Source organism: Oncorhynchus tshawytscha, linkage group LG33 (genome assembly GCF_018296145.1).
Source record: "Oncorhynchus tshawytscha isolate Ot180627B linkage group LG33, Otsh_v2.0, whole genome shotgun sequence".
In the NCBI taxonomy this organism is placed as follows: domain Eukaryota; kingdom Metazoa; phylum Chordata; class Actinopteri; order Salmoniformes; family Salmonidae; genus Oncorhynchus; species Oncorhynchus tshawytscha.
Genome location: NC_056461.1, coordinates 27188651 through 27205873, shown reverse-complemented (window position 1 = coordinate 27205873; position 17223 = coordinate 27188651). Strand labels below are relative to the sequence as shown.

Here is a 17223-nt window from a genome sequence, read left to right as displayed (position 1 = left end):
ACAAAACACCTTAGTTAGATGTAGAATTAGGTAGTGAAGACCTGCTACTTAAACAAAATTGTAATATTTGCTACAGGTTTAAAGGTTTTGGAAAGATGAACTTTGACTCTTTTGAGGATGAAAGTGGATTCAGAGGATGATGTCACCTTGGTAACATTTTCAAATGTTAGGACAGCAATAGCCAAACTTCTTTTGAGTGTTTGAGAGTTTTCAGACAGATCAGTGCAGACGGACGTTATGAGACAATGAACTAATGCTATGGTCATTGAAATCAAGACATCTCCCAAGTTGTTTATTATTGGACCAAATGGATTAATGGGGGGAAAAGTGTTGGCACCTACCTGTATTTTGATGTCTAACAGAAGTGGCTATGTCAATGTTTCTTTGAAGTCATAACATATTTAATATATTGCGGGCTGCCTAATAGCTGAAAAGGCCATGCATACCTGGTTATAATTAAACTGAACAAAAATATAAACTCAACATATAAAGTGTTGGTCCCATATTTCCTGAGCTAAAATAAACGATCCCAGAAATGTTCCATATGCACAAAAAGCTTTTTTCGCTCAAAATGTTGTTCACAAATTTGTTTACATACCTGTTAGTGAGCATTTCTTTTTTGCAAAGATAATCCATCCACCTGACAGGTGTGGCATATCAAGAAGCTGATTAATCAGCATGATCATTACACAGATGTACCTTGTGCTGGGGACAAAAAAAGGCCGCTCTAAAATGTGCAGTTTTGTCACACAACACAATGCCACAGATGTCTCAAGTTTTGAAGGAGCGTGCAATTGGCATGCTGTCTGCAGGAATGTCCACCAGGGCTATGAATGTTAATTTATCTACCATAAGCCACCTCCAATGTAGTTTTAGAGAATTTGCCAGCACGTCCAACCAGTCTCACAACCGCAGACCACTTGTATGGGGTCGTATGGGCGAGCGATTTGCTGATGCCAGCGTTGTGAACAGAGTGCCCCATGGTGGCGGTGGGGTGATGGTATGGGCATGCATAACCTATGGACTACGAACACAATTACATTTTATTGATGGAAATTTGAATGCACAAAAATACAGTGACAAGATCCCGAGGCCCATTGTAAGACCCATTTATTTTTAAGGTATCTGTAACCAACAGATGTATATTTGTATTCCCAGTCATGTGAAATCCTTAGATTAGGGGATCATTTCAATTGACTGATTTCATATGAACTGTAACTCCGTAAAATCGTAGAAATTGTTGCATGTTACGTTCATACTTTTGTTCAGTATATTAATCACACATGCAAAACAACGGGTGACATGTTTCATTTTCATAGAGAATTGGTGCAGATACAGTGAAATATTCAACTGTGATTGGAGAGAGGCATGATAATATATTTAGTATGAAAATATTTTCTGTATTTTACTTCATTTCCATGGGGATGAGATTTCAATACGTTACACAGATGCTTATACAGTGCCTTGCAAAATTATTAATCTCCCTTTGCATTTTTCCTATTTTGTTGCATTACAAGCTGTAATTTAAATGGATTTTTATTTGGATTTCATGTAATGGACATACACAAAATAGTCCAAATTGCTGAAGTGAAATGTAAAAAATTACTTGTTTCAAAAAATTGTATGGAAAAGTGCTGCGTGCATATGTATTCACCCCATTTGCAATGAAGGCCCTAAATAAGATCTGGTGCAACCAACTACCTTCAGAAGTCACATACAGTGCCTTGCGAAAGTATTCGGCCCCCTTGAACTTTGCAACCTTTTGCCACATTTCAGGCTTCAAACATAAAGATATAAAACTGTATTTTTTTGTGAAGAATCAACAACAAGTGGGACACAATCATGAAGTGGAACGACATTTATTGGATGTTTCAAACTTTTTTAACAAATCAAAAACTGAAAAATTGGGCGTGCAAAATTGGGCGTGCAGAAATAAATAAGCAAACACATTTGGTGTTCAGCAAATGGCATGTGGGAGACAAACATATGGAAGAAGGTACTCTGGTCAGAGCTTTTTGGCCATCAAGAAAAACGCTATGTCTGGCACAAACCCAACACCTCTCATCACCCCGAGAACGCCTTCTCCACAGTGAAGCATGGTGGTGGCAGCATCATGCTGAGGCTGGGACGGAGGTTAACCTTGCAGCAGGACAATGACCCTAAGCACACTGCTAAAGCAACACTCGAGTGATTTAAGGGGAAACATTTAAATGTCTTGGAATGGCCTAGTCAAAGCCGAGACCTCAATCCAATTGAGAATTTTTGTTATGACATTAAAGATTGCTGTACACCAGCGTAACCCATCCAACTTGAAGGAGCTGAAGCAGTTTTGCCTTGAAGAATGGTCAAAAATCCCAGTGGCTAGATGTGCCAAGCTTATAGAGACATACCCCAAGAGACTTGCAGCTATAATTGCTGCAAAAGGTGGCTCTACAAATATTGACTTTGGGGGGGTGAATAGTTATGCACGCTCAAGTTCTCAGTTTTTTTTGTCTTATTTCTTGTTTGTTTCACAAGAAAAAATATTTTGCATCTTCAAAGCGCTAGGCATGTTGTGTAAATCAAATGATCCAAACCCCCCCAAAAATCAATTTTGAGTCCAGGTTGTAAGGCAACAAAATAGGAAAAATGCCAAGGGGGGTGAATACTTTCGCAAGCCACTGTACATGCCAGCAGCACTGCACTTCACAAGAACTGAGCACATGTTAAATTGTTCGGTACAAAGCACTGTGAAAACTGCACGTCAGATGTTAAGCATGTCATACATATTGACATTAGACAATGTTGAACATATGTACATTTTCCTGAAGGACTCCTCTTCAACAGTGGTGTAAAGTACATACGTATAAATACTTTAAAGTACTACTTAAGTCGTTTTTTGGGGGCTTCTGTACTTTACTTGACTGTTTATATTTTTGACTACTTTTACTTCACCACATTCCTTAAGAAAATATTGTACTTTTTACTCCATACATTTTCCCAGACACCCGAAAGTACTTTCATTGTGAATGCTGAGCAGGACAGGAAAATGGCCTCATTCACACACATATCAACAGAACATCCCTGGTCATCCCTACTGCCCTGATCTGGCGGACTCACTAAACACACATTGTTTGTTTGTAAATTATGCCTGAGTGTTGGAGTGTGCCCCTGGCTAACTATAAATAAATAAAAAATAAGAAAATGGTTCCGTCTGGTTGGCTTAATATAAGGAATTTGAAATTATTTATACTTTTACTTTTGATACATAAGTATATTTTAACAATTACATTTACTTTTGATCCTTAAGTATATTTTAAACAAAATACTTTTAGACTTTTACTCAAGTAGAATTTTACTCAGGTGACTGTTACCTTAATAGAAAATGACTCAAGTAAAGTTATCTTTACTTTTACTCAAGTATGACAATTGGGTAATTTTTCCACCACTGCTCTTCAGTGATCAGAAAGCACATGTTTTCATTCAATCTCTGTACTAACTCAGTAGTCTGTATTCAATTTCTGTTCTGACACTGACCCTGACACTGTGTATCCTCATTTTGATTCCTATCTATACACTGCATCACAGCACATACAGTACAGTACATCTCTACCTCCAGGTGTGTTACTTTCTCCCTGAGAGCAGTGTTCTATCTCCCATTCCCTGCAACCTGAAGACACATCAGACATCAGTCTAATGTTAATAGCTAGACTGACTCCAGCAAGTCTATAGATATGACTTAACGTCACGCCAATTACAATCACATATTTTCCTAGAATTTGAGATTTTTACTATCCAGCAACCATTAGTGCTCCCAGTCACACTGCCTCCCCTTTCACTCCCATGGTGAGGTGATGGACTTTGGCTTGACATGTAGCAAGGGCTGAAGGGCTTTGGCAAGGAGCACCCAATGGTGGCGGTCTTTCCCCCGCTGCAAAGCACCACGCCTTCAGCAGGCTTTTACTCTGAACCCGAGCAATGTGGGTATGGCCTGGCACCCCCACTGAGGAAGAGGAGCCAGAGAAGGTCCTACAGCAGCCCAAGGAGGGAGAGGCTGGGGAGGGGGCTTGGCGAGGCTTGGTGGAGAAGCTGGAGGAGGAGGGGGGAGGCTTAGATCTGATAAGAGACGATGGACCAGGACTGGGACCATGGGAAGAAGCAAACCCCAAAGATTTGGAGCTCCTGCCCCCCTGTCTGAGACAGCGTCCATGCAGAACGTTGAGGAATGCCCTCTTGAACTCCTGGCTGAAGCAGGGATAGATAATGGGGTTGATACAACTGTTGAGGTAGCCCAGCCAGAAGGTGATCTTAAAGATGGTGTCAGGTGGCCTGTACGATGGGAATATGGAGCCTGTGGAAAGAACAGACAGAAAGAACACACACAGATCTGTCACTTAAACACATACAGAAGTTCACAATGTCTATATGAATCATTGATCATTGGCATGTTCTATCGGCCATTCTCTGTATGTATTAACACCAACAATAAGATGAGCAGAGATAGCTCACACATTAACGCACACCATTTCACTATAGTTCCAATTGCAGACATACTGATGTTCACTGTGTACTTAACACTTTGTAAGTTATCTTTCTAGGTTAGACTTTGGTAAAGCCAGCATACCTGGATTTGTTTCTAAATGTCTTAAACATTCAACTCTTTCATTCCTGTCTGAGAAGCTCAGGGGCATCAGCTCAGAGTCGGCATGAAATATTGTGCTGTTCATAGTGAAATGCTAAACTCCAGTAATGCTTTGCTGCCTTGGAAAGAGGAAGGGTGATTGTGGGCGCCTGCTTACTGAGCACAAAATCATGCCCTTTATGTTTGTTGTCCGTAATGGTTTAGGAATCAAATAATGAATAGTGTTTTTGTTCATTTCATTTCTTCCCTGAAGTATAACCCAACGCTGGCATTTCATTTGCTCTGCTTCTCCATGGCAGTAATTTAATTCCTGATGTACTTTAAAAGAAAACAGACATGTATAGCGAGCATTCGACAGGGGTAACCAAGGTCGTAGACTCCATTGTTATGTATACAATAAAACACAAATAAATCAATAAACTATTCTAATATTGGACTGGTGTATAAATGCATTCTAAAGTAGGATAAGAAATGCAGAGTATGGATGCATTCAGATACACCTCCCCAGACCAAAGGAGGAGGATTCAGAAGAATGAGTGTTTTAGGCCATCAGCAGGCCATCTACTAATCTGCTAACCTACAGTAGGTGAGTTCAACACCAATCTCCATTTCATCTTGAATAACAGGTCTCTCTAATCCCTAATCAAGAATATTAGGGATGGTACTGTATACTGTACTGTGTACTGCATCTCATTAATCACATTCTGTGGGGGTATTAACGACGTGGATGACAGCTTTGAGGCAATGTTGGTTTTGACTGTAGGCGACATGTATCGTCATATGGTCATGTATAGCCCCTCTTAATCTTCCTATCATTCATATTTTTTGCCAAGATATTATAGAATGCAACATTTGTGCCCTGTCATATCTTTCAAATTACTGAACTATAGTTATAAGTGACTCATCCCATGGCCATGCTAACAAGAGCGATTTTGTCGCTGAATTTGTATAATAGAGGGTTGCTTTTGCTTACAACTCTTAACACTGTTTTTGGTGCGCTGTGACAGAACTAAAACAACGGAAAAGCAGAAAATAGGCCCTGTGGCTTATTCCCTGTCTTTCAGTCTCTATCAATACATTCATTTCCATTCAATTTTGTCACAGCGCTTTTCCATTGAGAGGGGGAGATTTACATTTTAAAGTTCAATTGAGTTGAGTGGAGGGGTTTATTTTTCTGCGATTTGGAAGGGAAGCTTTCCCTGACTAGAAAACGACAGTGTGAGGCAATCACTCTCTATCCAGTAATGTGGGTTTATATGCTGCTATGGGAAATCAGTTAGAAGGATTATTTTTGTGAGAAAAATGCTAATTCATTCAGGGATGCTGTTCCCTCTGATATTGTTATTTGACAGTTGATTAGACAGACATCTAGTCATATTAACGACTCTTTTTCATTTCCAAACGAAAGGCATGCAGCACCACATACATATCATAGAGAGCAAGGAAAGGCATTGTGGGATACCCACCGATGGGCATAACCAGGAAGAAGGGCAGCCAGCAGAGAACGAAGCAGCCAACCACGATGCCCAGTGTCTTGGCTGCCTTCTTCTCCCGGGAAAACTTCAGCAGGCGCATAAGGGCGAAGGTGGTGCGTCTCCGCCTAATGGTGCCCTTTTCTCCCTCCTCCTCCTGGCCCTCTGGCACAGCAGGGGCATTTCCACGATGGATCCTCAGTGTCACTCCCTCTTCCTTCGTGACCATCCCCCCCTCACTCTTCCTGCCCTCCCTCAGGTCCCGGGACTTCTGCTTGGCCACCACATACACCCTGCAGTACATGGCCAGAATGACAGCCAGTGGCACATAGAACGACCCCAGGGCAGAGAAAATAGCATAACCCGGTTCCTCTGTGATCCGGCACTCAGTCTCGTCCTCTGGGTCGGGCTCCTTCCAGCCGAAGAGCGGACCCACGGATATGGCTGCCGAGAGGCCCCAGAGAGCTGTCACTGCGACCAGGCCGCGCCGCCCAGTGGCCATGGCCGGGTAGCGCAGCGGGTAGCTGACAGCAAGGTAGCGGTCCACAGAGATGACACACAGACTGAGGATAGAGGCAGTGCAGCAGAGAACATCCAAGGCAGCCCAAGCACTGCAGAATGGCCGGCCAAACACCCAGCGCCCCAGGACCTCCGAAGTGGCAGAGAAGGGCAGCACGGTGGAACTCAGGAGCAGGTCGGCTGCTGCCAGGTTGGCGATGAAGTAGTGTGTGACAGAGCGCAGGTGGCGGTGGCACACCACAGACAGAATGACCAGGATGTTACCTAGAACCCCGAAGATGACAAACACTCCCAGCACCAGACCCAGGGTCACAGCCTTAGTGTTATCCATATCAGCATAGGAAGAGGAGCTGCAGTTGGGACAGTTCTCTGACACGGGGAAAGTTATGTTCTCACCCGAGGGAACCATTTCGGCTTTGTTTATGGTTAATTCATTAGTTGAATGTTTTTGGGATTGACTGCAATGTTCTGTTAAATCAGAAGCCAGCTTTGCAAACTTCAGCTCAGGAGTTGGGAGTCCACCATTTGTATCTCCCCTTTGTGTGACTCAAGACTGCAAAAGTTGCTACCTCATCAATCACAGATCTTTGATGCCAGGAGGCAGGAGCCCTTGCCAATGCGTGCACAAATCACAAGTCCTTGGCAGAGACATAAAAAAATACTGACAGGTCAGGATAGTAAATCTTCAGCACTGGCACTGATTGTTGTGCCATTTGTCTGTGGAGTTTGGCTGCAGGGCTTTCTGGGTGATAACAAGATCCAATATGTTTATGCTGTCTCTTCCTCCATGGGACTGAGATGGTAGAAACTTGCTGGAGGGATGATTTTATTAAGCAAAAGTCCCACTAAAAACACAGGAAAAAGAGAGCAGTTAATAAAAAAAAAGACATCCTCCTAGGCTCCATCCCTTTTTCACGGAATGGCAGAAGCTAAGGTGGGATTCAATCAGAATCGGCATCAGACTGCATTCACGGTAAACACTGCAAATGTCAACTCAATCGGAAATTACATTTAAATGTCAAGCGCAGTATATTGCAGAACTTCCTTGGTCTGGACTGAATCTAGGCCTAAATGTACCCATGGGACACAAACTGGTTGAGTCAAAGTTGTTTCAATTAAATTTTTCACCGTATTGTGATGTGGAATCTTCGTGGAAAATATGTCACAATACGTCACAATAAGTTACATTGGAACAAGGTTCCATGATTCAACCAGTTCATGCCCAGTGAATAGTCAACCAGTTCATGCCCAGTGAATAGTCAACCAGTTCATGCCCAGTGAATAGTCAACCAGTTCATGCCCAGTGAATAGTCAACCAGTTCATGCCCAGTGAATAGTCACTGTTACAAATAAGACTGAATAAGACTGAGACTGAGTAAGCATTCATCGAGTTTTACAACCATATGCCAGGCATCCATCACATAAAAGGATATAAAAATGTTTTATAGTAATCCTAAATAAAACCACAAGACAGCAAAAAACAACAATAACATGATGGGTGTGCTGTAAAAATGCATTAACGTGCCAAATATCTTCTTCCCCGAGAGAGAGGTGCTCTGTAAAGATTTCTTCACTTCACACATCATTAAATACCACCAGAGGTCCCGCTTCAATAAACACACCATTTTCGATTTCCTTTTCATCAAAATAACATTACTGAATCTGTCTGTCGATTTGACTCCTGATGCATAACACCATCTACTTCAAACACCAGCTCCACTGACACAGAATCATTGGTAGTCATAACGTAAGTTATGAGGGAAACCATCAAAGCATAGAAGTGATTTTTTTTTACATAAAACAAAAGCTAATTTTCACCTGGGTCATAAATCAGGCAGCAACATGTGCTAACTCTGTAATGGGCAGTGTGTGAGTACGTTATAATATTGTAGATATATTGTGGGTTCCATCAATTTAATTGTTTGCATAATTCCTAATACTCATTATTTTTTATTTATACTTATTATTTTTTTACCATCCCTATGTTGATTGGAGTAAACAAACAGACAACAATAACTCTACTGCTACTTACAGCTATTTTCACTCACTTGTACGGTGCATGTAATTCAATAATTATACATACATTGAGTGTACCAAACATTAGGAACACCTGGTCATTCCATGACACAGACTGACCAGGTGAATCCAGGTGAAAGTTATGATCCCTTATTGAAGTCACCTCTTAAATCCAATCAGTGTAGATGAAGGGGAGGCGACGGGTTAAAGAAGGTCTTTTAAGCCTTGAGACAATTGAGACATGGATTGTGTATGTGTGCCATTCAGAGGGTGAATGGGCAAGACAAAAGATTTAAGTGCCTTTGAACGGGACATGGTAGTAGGTGCCAGGCACACCGGTTTGGGTGTGTAAAGAGCAGCATTCCTATTGAATGCTTTCCACACTTTGTAGTACCCAACGAATGGAGGCTGTTCTGAGGGCAAAAGGTGGTGCAACTCAATATTAGGAATGTGTTCCTAATGTTTTGTACACTGTGTATATTCCTAATTTCCTCATTCTGCAAGTGCTGGATTTTCACCCATAGTGGCCAATCCAGCATTCATTGTGATCTCCCTCCAATGCCCACAATTAACCCATCTCTCCCAGTATAATGCCATTTTTCCATTTCCTTTTGCAATACATCTTGACACAGCCATTAACTCAGCAGTCAGATGACAGGCTAGGGATTGAACTGGGGTGATAATTTCACTCAACACCAATATGGGTGTACATGTTGGTGATTTTGCATGTCATTGGATGAAATAAATGTTGGTGGAGCAGGACAAGGGCTAGTGATAGAGCTATCTCAACGCAGCAGAATCTCTGTACTGGTCACTTGGTCCAGCAGGATCAAAGACAATAACAGATAAGGGTTATTATGCTGAATTCAGTAATGTGGAATAAGTAGTGTAATTTATCTTTGAGCTGATTGACTTTTGTTTAGATGCCCAGAGAGTTTGATACGAGACAAGATACACGCACATTTAAGGGTATTTTCTATTTGGTGCATGGAAATTTAACCGCAAAAGTCCTTTTTATGTGCATTACGTCATCACACACAGCCTTTTATCAAGTCAATCTAATGGAAACACATCTAAGGACGGAAAACGCGCATATTGTTTTCATGCAAATGTTTTAATATTTGCATGAACACCTGTTGCTAATTGGGTAGAAACCTAGCTAGTCTCAGAAATAAATAGTACTGCTAGGTTTCACACAGTCAAATGTAACAAGTAACATTTTTTTATATAAAGAACTATATAAATAATATATATATGAGATCTGTATGTAACATTTAAATGTGACATTTTTGTCATTTAGCAGATGCTCTTATCCAGTGCGATTTAATTAGTGCATTAATTTTAAGATAGCTAGGTGAGGCAACCAAATATCACAGTCCAATATACAGTATACAAATATTCCATTCAAGCTAAACAATGGATATCCACTGAGTGTACAAAACATTAGGAACAACTTCCTAATATTGAGTTGCACCCCCTTTTGCTCTCAGAACAGCCTCAATTCGTTGGGGCATGGACTCGACAAGGAGTCGAAAGCGTTTCACAGGGATGCTGGCCCATGTTGACTCCAATGCTTCCCACAGTTGTATCAAGTTGACAGGATGTCCTTTGGGTGGTGGTGGTGGACCATTCTTGATACACATGGGAAACTGCTGACGTGAAGAACCCAGCAGCATTGCAGTTCTTGACACACTCAAACTGTTGCGCCTGGCGTCTTCTACCATACCCTGTTCAAAAGGCACTTAAATCCTTTCTCTTCTTATTTAAGCTGTCTCCTCCCCTTCATCTACAATGATTGAAGTGGATTTACAACATCAATCATAGCTTTCACCTGGTCAGTCTATGTCATGGAAAGAGCAGGTGTTCCTAATGTTTTGTACACTCAGTGTATAGCGTTTTGCAAAAATACTCATTTTAATACACACCTAAAATCTATGAATGAAAAACCTGAAAACAGTCATACTTTACACACGCATGAACACGCCCATAAGCAATCATTTCTGGTGAAAAAACATACATGTGAAAAAATGTGGGATATAGCCTTTTGGAATTAAACTCTTCATTTGTTATTGTGCTCTCAAAGGGTTTGAAAACTTAACATACTCCCAGGACAAGCCTATCCGTGAACATAACAGTCTACCTGGACTATTGTGTTTTGTGTTTACAGGGACATTTCTTTTCCTTTTTTTTTCTCATACCACCAAAGCTTTCTAGTAGCCTAATGTCCTCATAGTTGACTGGTTGTTTTGTAGAATAATTAGGTTCTTATTGTGGTGCTAAATTTTAATTTAGTGTTTGGTTGATTGATTGATTCCTTTTATGTTTTGAGGAGCAACAATTTCAATGTCACAAAAAATAGACATATAGGAGGAGTTTAGATAGGAAGCCCAATTCCGATATTTTTTCCACCAATTGGTCTTTTCACATCAGATCTTTTTCAGAGCTGATCTGTTTGATATTAGAATAAGGCTACATGTCTAAATGCAGCCTACGTGATGTGCTCAAAGCAAGGTTCTGATTGCTTATAGCCTACTAATGCAATTTTTGTCGGCACAAAATGCCCATCTTATATCATTTTGAAAGGTTTCTGATTGGTAGTGAAATGGTGCAGAAAATGTGATGCAAATGACCGAGGGCAGACTATGCATTCGAATTATAGTCTACAGTTCTCATACATTTTCTCTCAAACTGTTTAAATAAAACAAAAACTAAAAGTATGACTTATTTCAATAATGTATAGGGCAGCCATTGTATTTACAGATTCGGCCTAACAGAGTTGACAGACATTCCCACCAGTTCGTTTAGAATAATAAATTCAAGAACAATATTTCATCAAATCATGGAAATACGGGAATGGCTTACCTTGTTATCCCAAAAATGTCTTCCAAACGTAGCGTTATTCGACAGTACAAGTATGCTCAAAGTATAATTAAAGTATACTGAAAGTATAGATCTTTTTCGTATGGACTGGTATAACTATTCCGACGGTATTTATGACTTATACCCAGACGCGCACACCCCCTGTAGCGCACTGAGGAATCGGTCTGCTGCGGTCCTCAGTCAGAGAAATGCAGGCGCTAGAGACGCGCATCACCTAATATTCAACACTGAGACACCACCACCCCTTCTTTCTTTCTCACTCCTACATCTTCCTTTTACATTTCATCATCTACAGTCAGTGGCATATGTCGGCTATAGTCTGATATTTTGCCCAGTGAGATGCACTGCACATGTATACGTTTTGGTTAAACGGTTGAGGGGTCTAGGTAAACATAAATGGTAGACAGAATGGGTCTGGGTAGCTATTCTGATCCTGTTGTAAACTTTCACCCAAGGCATAATAAATTACTTCATCTGCAGACAGACCCCGAGACAAACCTCCTTCAGAAAATGTATGTGTTTAAGGTTGCTATGTGGCAGGGTGAATACATGTGAACACTTGAGGCATGATCTGACAAATGGCACTGACTCATGAAAATTGAGATAAATAAAATGTTATAAGAACAATTGATAATTTCTCCTTTCATATCTTCTTTCATTTCTCGAAGCAGGAGGGGCAAAATGGCATTCTCCTACTGTACCACTGTGTCCTTGATGGCAAATCACTATGAGGTGCAAGCCTCCGAATTGAATGATTGTGTTTGTGTGTATGAGATGGATAAAGTAAACTATTGGCATTATTGCCCTGGAGAGAAGTTGATAAACAAAAGTGGGACTGATTTTCTCTCTCCCCCAAGGAATCAAAATGACCCTGTCTGAACCAATTGAATTATTGGTTGGGTTGGAGGAATGTACGCGTGAAATTATTTGGATGTTCTTATGATTTTGGAATTTAGCTGGACTTTCTCTGTTTGACCGTGGACCTATTATATGGCATAACCGGCCATAGGGATGATCGAGCAAAATAAGAAAAGGGAGCATTGATGATGTCACACACGACTTTGTCATCTACAGATGAAGTTTGTTTCAAGTTGCAAAGTTTGAGACCTGGTCAAGACCCCGATCGTTTACATAACCCCTGTGAGTCACCATAGATCAGGAGAAGCGCTCTGTGAATGTCTGATCATTATACAGAAGAAGTTTCTCTCTCTTAATTTCGCTCTCCTGGATAGAGGTCATGCTGAGGTTCAAGGCTTGCTGTCTATACCTCCTACCCTCATCTCCACCGAAGGCATTGCGAAGGCAAATCAGCTTTAATTATTCAGGGTGAATGCTCTGTGTTCCTTGTTCTTACATGAAGCATTATACTAAAATGTTTGTGTGTGGTTAAAAGGATACAATGCTGAGGCATTACAAAACTGGTATTTAATTTATGCATGCTTTAATGGCTTGAATTTACTTAATGTGTTGGTTTTTAGCTGAGCAGAAGGAATACAAACATGTTCACCCTGTTATTTCTGTATCACCACATGTCCGTAATCATTCTGTCACTTGTGTGCCTCTACTGATAAACATTTATTTCCTGGCATTTATTTTTATTTTCCATTTATGTATTCATACCTTTTTTTGTGAAATGACAGCAACCTTTTAGATTAAATTATTTTAAACTTAAGGTTCTTACAATGAAATTGGCCAGAGAGCAAGAGAGAGAGTGAGAGAACAGGGTAATGAAAAGCAATAATAGAAGTGTAATTTGGCCCACCACTGTGCTGTTTGTCTGATGGATGCTGAGGCAGATGCTGTGCTGAGAATATTAAAAGCACAGTCTCCTTTTCCCACAGGTTAGTGTAGTTACCCTTATCCTTGAACTCCAAACTGAGCCGACATACTGTATGTTGCTACAGTAACAATTAGGCACATATTGAAGGATGATAATTGTTGGCCAATCCATCTATTTTATATAACAGACTGTTTGACTCACTGGAGAAGGCCTTGGAAATGTCTACCTAGATTCAATCAGAATCAAAGCCCCAGGAGAAGCCTCTGGTGGTAGAGTCATCTCAGCAGGCGTTGATTACCCATTGCTACTGCTAAACTGGAGGCAGTTTCTCACAACTGAGGTTTCCTAACATAGCACAACTTCAGACATTTTAGTCTGATTACATTTGGGTAAAACTGAATCCCCATTGCCAGGGGAATGCAGACAGCCTCTTCTCTTATTGTCGATCAGTGGAGGGAAATACAATTTCCTCTTATCAGCTCCAGGTGGATAAATGTTAAATTATTCATAGTGGGGTGAAGGCTGGGTGCTGGGAGATTAGTGTGTCTAATTGTTCCACAGTTACTGCTAAAATCCAGGAAGAAGTCTGGGTATGCACAGGTACTGTGAATGCTTCTATATTGTTCCACAGTTACTGCTAAAATCCAGGAAGGAGTCTGGGTATGCACAGGTACTGTGAATGCATCTAATAGGAAACAGAGACATGATGACTTTCATAAACAAAAGACCAAAAAAAATCCAAAGTATTCTGAATCTTCTATCTCAAAGTATGCAATATGTTGAGTCATTATGGCCTGAGGGTTGTGGTGTGGTGAGATGCCAGGAAAGGAAAATATAATAATAAGAAAAGGTAAAACATCACTTCTGTTTATGTTATCCTCCTGAGCATCTTGGAAGCAATTTGTGATTTAATTTGCATTCACCTTATTCATTCTGCCTTCAGCATCTTGTCTTGTCAGACATGCATCTCCTTCTTCACTAATTGATGTACTCACTATGTCAACCACTCATTCTCGCGCACACACAAATGCGCATGCTCGGTTTAACCCTATATTTTTCTAAGCACTTACTTCACAGCAAGTCATTAAAAAAAAAACACTCAGAAGCATCACTCATTGTCTGCAACATCAAAAAAGCTTAAATCACACCTCATTCCATGCAGCCATCTCAATACTGAACCAGTAGCAGTCACAAGTTCAGCTTCTCGTCCTCTGACAAGCATGTCAAAAGGAGTAGTAGTTCATAGAGTTTGGTATAAGGGTTTTTGGCAAGGATGAGAGTCTTGGAGGCCAGACCCTTATTTTTTACATAATGTTGCCGCTACCGTCTCTTATGACCCCTATCAAACATGCAATCTCTGGAGAATAAAATACATGACCCACGCGGAAGATTAAACTACCAATGGGACATTCAAAACTATAATATTTTATGCTTCACAGAGTCGTGGCTGAACGACGACACTATCAACATACAGCTGGCTGGTTACACACTGTACCTGCAGGATAGAACAGGGGCGTCTGGTAAGACAAGGGGCTGGCGGACTATGTATTTTTGTAAATAATAGCTGGTGCACGATATCTAAGGAAGTCTCAAGCTATTGCTCGCCTGAGGTAGAGTATCTCATGATAAGCTGTAGACCACACTATCTACCTAGAGAGCTTTCATATGTATTTTTCATAGCTGTTTACATACCACCACAGTCAGAGGCTGGCACTTAGACAGCATTGAATGAGCTGTTTCCTCAAAAGCAAACAAGAAAACGCTCGCCCAGAGGCAGCGCTCCTATTAGGGACTTTAATGCAGGGAAACTTAAATCCTTTTGACCAAATTTCTATCAGCATGTTAAATGTGCAACCAGAGGGGGAAAAACTCTGGACCACTTTTACTCCACACACAGAGACGCATACAAAGCTCTCCCTCGCCCTCTATTTGGCAAATCTGACCATATTTATATCCTCCTGATTCCTGCTTACAAGCAAAAATTAAAGCAGGATGCACCAGTGACTAGATCAATAAAAAGTAGTCAGATGAAGCAGATGCTAAACTACAGGACTGTTTTGCTAGCACAGACTGGAATATGTTCCGGGATTCCTCCAATGGCATTGAAGAGTACACAATATCAGTCATTAGCTTCATCAATAAGTGCATCGATGACGTCATCCCCACAATGACTGTACGTACATACCCCAACCAGAAGCCATGGATTACAGGCAACATCAGCGCTGAGCTAAAGGCTAGAGCTGCCGCTTTCAAGGATCAAGACTCTAACCAGTACGCTTATAAGAAATCCCGCTAGGCTCTCTGATGAACCATAAAACAAGCAAAGCATCAATACAGGACTAAGATTGAATCATACTACACCGGCTCTGATGTTCTTCGGATGTGGCAGGAGACTATAAAGGGAAGCACAGCCGAGAGCTGCCCAGTGACACGAGCCTACCAGATGAGCTAAACTACTTCTACTTCTATGCTCACTTCGAGGCAAATAACACTGAATCATGAATGAGAGCAACAGCTGTTCGGAAGACTCTGTCCGGGCTCTCCGCAGCCGATGTGAGCAAGACCTTTAAACAGGTCAACTTTCAGATGGATTACCAGGACGTGTACTGTGAGCATGTGCTGACCAACTGGCAAGTGTCTTCACTGACATTTTCAACCTCTCCCTGTCTGAGTCTGTAATACCAACATGTTTTAAGCAGACCACCATAGTGCCTGTGTCCAAGAACACATGTCTGTAGCCATGAAGTGCTTTGAAAGGCTGGTCATTACTCACATCAACACCATTATCCCAGAAACCTTAGACCCACTCCAATTTGCATACCGTCCCAACAGATACACAGATGATAAAATCTCTATTCCACTGCACACTGCCCTTTCCCACCTGGACAAAAGGAACACTTATGTGAGAATGCTGTTCATTGACTACAGCTCAGTGTTCAACACCATAGTGCCATCAAAGCTCATCAATAAGCTAAGGACTCTGGGATTAAACAGCTCCCTCTGCAAATGGACTTCCTGACGGGCCGCCTGCAGGTGGTAAGAGTAGGTAACAACACAACCGCCACACTGATCCTCAACACAGGAGCCCTTCAGGGGTGCGTGCTCAGTCCCCTCCTGTACTCCATGTTCACTGATGACTGCACGGCCAGGCACGACACCAACACCATCATTAAGTTTGCTGATGACACAACAGCGGTAGGCCTGATCACCCACAACAACGAGACAGCCTATAGGGAGGAGGTCAAAGACCTGGCTGTTTACCAGGACAACAACCTCTCCCTCAATGTGATCAAGACAAGGGAGATGATTATTGAGAGCTTCAAGTTCCTTGGTGTCCACATCACCAACAAACTAACATGGTCCAAGCACACCAAGACAGTTGTGAAGAAGGCACGACAAAACCTATTCCCCCTCAGGAGACTGAAAAGATTTGGCATGGGCCCACAGATACTCAAAAGGTTCTACAGCTGCACCATCGAGAGAATCCTGACTGGTTGCATCACTGCTTGGTATGGCAACTGCTGGCAACTGCTCAGCCTCCACTACAGAGGGTAGTGCGAACAGCCCAGTACATCACTGCGAGGCGGTGTCAGAGGAAGGCCCTAAAAATTGTCAAAGACTCCAGCCACCCTAGTCATAGACGTTTCTCTCTGCTACCGCATGGAAAGTGGTACAGGAACGCCATGTCTTGGTCCAAGTGGCTTCTAAATAGCTTCTACCCCCAAGCCATAAGACTCCTGAACACCTAAGCATGGCTACCCAGAATAAACTCAGCAAAAAAACAAACATCCTCTCGCTGTCAACTGCGTTTATTTTCAGAAAACTTAACATGTGTAAATATTTGTATGAACATAACAAGATTCAACAACTGAGACATAAACTGAACAAGTTCTACAGACATGTGACTAACATAAATGGAATGTGTCCATGAACAA

General features: G+C 41.5%; 1 protein-coding gene across 1 annotated transcript; it reads right to left on the bottom strand.

Moving 5' to 3' along the window:
* Positions 1-3797: 3797 nt before the first annotated feature.
* On the bottom strand, positions 3798-7021 carry LOC112230530 (alpha-1A adrenergic receptor-like). The gene is made up of 2 exons (XM_024396808.1): positions 6088-7021; positions 3798-4330 (listed from the first exon to the last, which is right to left on the bottom strand). Exons 1-2 carry the CDS (start codon positions 7019-7021, stop codon positions 3798-3800), a joined length of 1467 nt encoding a protein of 488 aa, XP_024252576.1.
* Positions 7022-17223: the final 10202 nt, after the last annotated feature.